General features: G+C 40.3%; 1 protein-coding gene across 1 annotated transcript; it reads left to right on the top strand.

The window, feature by feature from the left end:
• Nucleotides 1–2291: 2291 nt before the first annotated feature.
• Nucleotides 2292–4077, top strand: LOC121963606 (platelet glycoprotein 4-like; the record flags this gene model as incomplete). Its single annotated transcript, XM_042513888.1, has 3 exons — nucleotides 2292–2455; nucleotides 2790–2950; nucleotides 3933–4077. Coding segments are annotated over exons 1-3 (429 nt in total), but the record flags the coding sequence as incomplete, so codon positions are not given.
• Between the last annotated feature and the right edge of the window lie 1197 nt (nucleotides 4078–5274).

Raw genomic sequence — 5274 nt, 5'->3', positions numbered from 1 at the left:
AGTCAAAAGTGACAACAAAATTACTTACAAATAGCTAAAAATGGGGAGAGAATTATTAGAAAATTTTCCAATAATAAAGGAAAAAATCTCTACTTACAGTTATTATAATTCTCAGAGATTATTATTATTTATATCTATTATTAATTTCTTTTTAGCACTTTTTTTTAATTTCCTACTTTTGTTCTTTTACTTTTCTTTCTTTTTTTGTTTTGCTAATTTCAGGTACTTTTTACTGATTTCTTGTGAATTTTGTAGTAATTTTTTAAGTTGCTCATTGTCTGCTTTCTGCGTTTAAAGAAATCACGCAAATTTGCTCAGGTTTCAAAGGGTTAACACTACAGTGCCAAGCAGTGTTGTTTAAAGGTTGCCGTTTTAAAGGGGCACACCGCTGATTTATAACACGAGGGTGAGTTGACGCTTCAAATCAGCCTGTCAAAGCAGCTGTAAAAGCTGCATTATGTCGTTTTTGAGGAGGTTTGTGAAGTCTGAGAAAATAAAACTTGATTATTTCATAGCACTGACATCAGAGTTATTACAGTTTGTGACTTCAAATTTAAAACAGAAAATCTGTGTCACGATTATGACAAATGTGTTTTAGCTATAGACGGAGGATGCAAAGAAAAAGGCATTGCTCAGTTGCATTGTGGGAATTTTATCATCCAGCATTTTGGAGTAAGACGCATAAAGACTGAGCACGGAAAAATCGACTCTGCTGCACAGATTTCGACCATTCTTTGTTTCCAACCCAATCGCCCAAAAAGGTGTTGTCCTTATATGCTTCTATACACTGTAGTTATGTTACATTTGTAACTTTTTAAATCGCAGATATGTTAAAACTTTATGTTTCAACAATGCTGTGGTTAACACGCTGCTAAAAACAGAAATGTCCTGGTTAAACAACTGCTTTTTGTAGCACTTTCTCTGCACAAAAAGCAGTGAAAAACTTTTCGCCCCACTATCCCAGCAGGAGTAGCAGCGACATCTTGTTAAAAAAACAAGCTCTTTTCGTTTTACTATCCCGACATGACAGCTCAATAAAAAAAACAGCTTTTCGTGGCACTATCCGAGCTGGAAACCCAGTGACGTGTTAGTTTAAAAAAACACTTCCTGCAGAAAATGCAGCAATGTCTCTGTAAAAAAAACAACTGCTTTTCATGGCACTATCACTAACTTACAAAGCCAAGATTTTCCTCTGGTGCCCGGACTGCTACCTCTCTCAATTCTTCCACCGTTACGGAAGCACTGGGTACCTTTTTCAAACACTTGTTCCTGCACCGTAGCCAGAATGACTCACCTGTCAGTCTTAATCGTAGATGAGCTGAGCCACATTTAAATGACCGTTGTGTGACATGCCAAGGTACACAGTTTTGTCTGGAGGAAGAGACAGACAGCAGTTAAATAATTATGCAAAATCTGCATCCGTCAATCACCGTGTGCATAACCAATGTTACAATATTGCTGATTATGTTCCAAAAGCTCATGTGCAAGGAAATCATTCACATCAAGATAAGCTTGGCACAAAATATCTGCAAGAGAGATAAAGGGCAATTCATTTTAATATCCCCTTATGAAATTACACAACCACAAATGCAGATAAGCTGGGGTTTTTTTAACTGTGTCTGCACAATGAGGATATACTGTATTTAATCATTTATACCTTCCTCCTTTTTCGGTCTCTTGTAAGCTCGGAGCAGAAATCGGCTGAGACGAGATGAACAGATACAGAGGGACAGATAACAAGGCAGGAGAGAACAGAAAAAGAATAAAAATCCCGATCATCCAGGTCAGCGGATATCTAAAACTGATATCTCACATTCTGATAAACACTCAAATGTTGGCGAGTGCTGTTTTTTTTCTCGATTTGTGTTAGAATATAACAAAATACATGCAACAAAACAAAAAATGGTGCAGCTTTAGGGTCAAAAAAGAGCGTTATTTTACACAAGCGTGCATCTTTCCAACTTTTTTTTCCTGAGACCATAGCGGCCGTTATCACCTGGTCAGGGAATTCTTGCTGATACCTGAGGGGCACAACTCTCAGCTGAACCTTAACCCTTCCTCGCCATTATGTAACTTCATTTCTGGGCGGTCCCTGGGCGCCTGCCAGAGGTGTCTGTACCTTTACCTGGCCTCAGCTGCTCTGTCAGCTCCTCTGATGGTACAGCCTGTCTGTGCCTCTGCTGCCTGCTGCCTGCCAGGACACAAACACAGACGAGCTGCACACACACTCGCACACACACACACACACACCACAAACACAGAGACAGAAGGAGAACAGGCTGCCAGGCAGACAGACAACCGTACGGACTGACGGAGGGAAACGCACACCACCATGGGCTGCTGTAACAGAAGGTGCGGGCTGATAGCCGGAGCTGTGTTTGGGGCGGTGGTAGCCATCCTGGGAGGCGTCCTTATCCCACTGGGGAACAGCGTCATTCAGGGGACAGTGGAGAAGGTACGGTGTCTCAGTTTCACCCCCGGGTTGGAGAATAGGGAGTGTGTGAACGTGTACGCAGAGATCAAGGTGATTCAGGAGAAACGGGAAAGGGAAGAGGCGTGCTTTTTTTTGGGAAGCCGGTAAACAAGAAGCTGTGCAGAAGTGTGCCTTGTTTTCATCCGTCAAAAGATGTGTGATTTTTTTATTAGACGCCCTGGAGAAAGATTTAGCAATTTTCTTTTTCGATTATAACAGAGCATCCACCCTTTTCATGTATCAGTGGGGCAGCTGGCCTGCTGGCAGTCTTGAGGTATGTTAAAAATAGACCGTCTGTGTGTCTGCTGGGTTTTAGGAAGCAGTCATTGAGCCTGGAACGACAGCTTATGACAACTGGGTGTCCACAGGGGCAAAGGTGTACAGGCAGTTCTGGTTCTTTGACGTGCAGAACGCTCAGGAGGTTTTGCAGAAAGGAGCAAATCCGGTGGTTGTGGAAAAAGGACCCTACACTTACAGGTAAGGCTGATTTATGCACATTTTTTTTGTGATAATTTACACTATTACAGGGTTCTAACACATGTTCAAGGACAAAACTTAACAACTTTTCAAGGACCTAAAATATGTTGTTTTTTTGGGGTAACTTGCCTGCTGTTTTTCAAACTTATGAAATTTGATCTCTATTGATACATAATTTCAGCATCCCACCTGATGTGTTAAAGGACTGTTGGAATTGTAAAAATCCGATAAAACGATAATTTCTGTTTTTAGTGTTTCTGGCTGTGATAAATGGTGTCATTTTGGTGATTTCCCATTTTCTTAAAAAAAATGGTGAAGAAACAAAAACTTCTTTTGAGTTTTCTATAGAAATCACCCAAAAAGAAAACATGCCTTCCAAACCCATTTCCTTAAAAAAAAAAAAAGGAGGGAAAAAAAAAACTAAATTGGCAAAAAAAATTAAGTTTTCTATAAAAATCATCAAAGAAAAATTGAAAAAAAAATTTAAGAAAAAAGTCAAAAATGACAAAAAAAGACAAAAAACTTTTCTCTAAAAATCAAAAGAAAAAACAGATACAAAATACAGTCATTTAAAGTTGTGTGACCCTTCCCTAAAACCAAAAGGACTTTAAAAATTTGACAAACCTAGTGGGCAAACATGAAAGGAGCGATGGAACGTGGGGAGAAAATGAAGAAACACAGGCGATGAACGAATAAACAAAATAACCAAAACATTGTCACAAGTCGACGCATATTTAAGCTAAGTCACGTCGTCAGCTACAGAGAACAAATCCGCCATTACATTACAATAATTTGATTATCACGCACAACAAATTTCCATGATTTTTCCAAAACTTTAAGTAGTATTAGTGTCATAACTTTTCACGGCCTGGAAAATTGAACTGTCAAATTCTGTGACTTTTCCAGGATTTCCTTCTCTTATCACTAAATTAGCCTTTCATCACATTTATCTGGCATACATGAATCTACTCTCCCCCTCCAGGACAAGATATTTACCCAAAGACAACGTCACGTTCAACTCCAATCACACCGTCTCCTTCCTGCTGCCCATGGGCGCCATCTTTGAGCCGGCCATGTCAGTGGGACCAGAAGATGACAAAGTCACCTCTCTCAACCTGGCTGTGGCTGTAAGTGAGTGTCACCCACCCTGTGCGGTGATTCCTGACTCGACTCTACTGTTATTCGTCACTCTGTTCCAACGCCAAGGCAAGCTGTGCCAGATCACGCTGTGCTGCCCTGTGCTCGGCTGCTTTGGTCTGCGATCGCTGCTTTTTAGTGGTGGTTTTCCAACCTTTGTGGCTTGTGACCCTCTGTGATAGATGGTTTACGGATTCCCACGCTGTGCCTTTGAATGATTTTATTGTGAAAACTGGCCAAAATTTAATAGGAAGGCAATATTCATTGCAATAAAGGCACTTTGTATGGCAGAGATGCAGCATGCTTATGACACAGCCCTTCAGATTGAGGGTACGACCAACAGGTTAGGAAGCAGTGCAACACGTCATGAAGCAGCAGAAGAAACTGCTGGCATTGTACATGTATGCAAACTATGGATACATTACAATTGTATGTTTTATTCAAATTATAGTTTTGATTGCATGGATTTAGTTGACTTTGTCATCAGGAGGTGGACAGGATGGTGGATGGCAAGATCGCCACCAAACTAGGCCGCCAACAAAATGACAATACTGGTTATTCTTTATGGAAATTTCTGTGGCATTTCCATTTCTTATTGTGCATGCAAAAATTTTTTGCGAGACATTGGCAGCATATCCAGCTGTTATGGGCCATCAAAGCCACGTGTTTTTCAATGATATGTCTGTGGCATTTCCTGCTGCAACAGCGCCAACAAAACCGGGTGTTTTAGAAAGAAATCTGCTGTATTTCTAGCTACAACTGAGTGACAGAAACACATTTAAGACGTCACCGACGTTTCCAGATGCAGTTGTGTCACCAAAACCGAGAGTTTTTTAGCTGGGCGCTGTGCCACCAAGAGCAGGTGTTATGCCAAATCATGATATTTTCCTTAACACAACCACTTAAACATGACAACGTTAACCACACTCGGCAGGGATCCATTACGAGTTGCAGAATTGTGACGTTTGTGTGAAGTTTCAGGGCAGCTGTTAATTACTTTTAGTCGTGGCACACGTTAGTTTATATATCTATTAGCTGTAGCAAGCAAGCAGTTTTAACTTAAGGCATGCCAGGAGGGTATACTAACATTAATTACAACAGTATTTTTTGACATAAGTTTCCAACTTGACGTCATAAATGCATAAACATGGTGGGAAAAGTGAATGTTAGGATAATAAATTATTTTA

The sequence above is a fragment of the Plectropomus leopardus genome, unplaced genomic scaffold, assembly GCF_008729295.1.
Source record: "Plectropomus leopardus isolate mb unplaced genomic scaffold, YSFRI_Pleo_2.0 unplaced_scaffold11861, whole genome shotgun sequence".
NCBI lineage: Eukaryota > Metazoa > Chordata > Actinopteri > Perciformes > Serranidae > Plectropomus > Plectropomus leopardus.
Note: the sequence above shows the minus strand (reverse complement) of the source record. Positions and strands in the feature narration are given on the sequence as shown.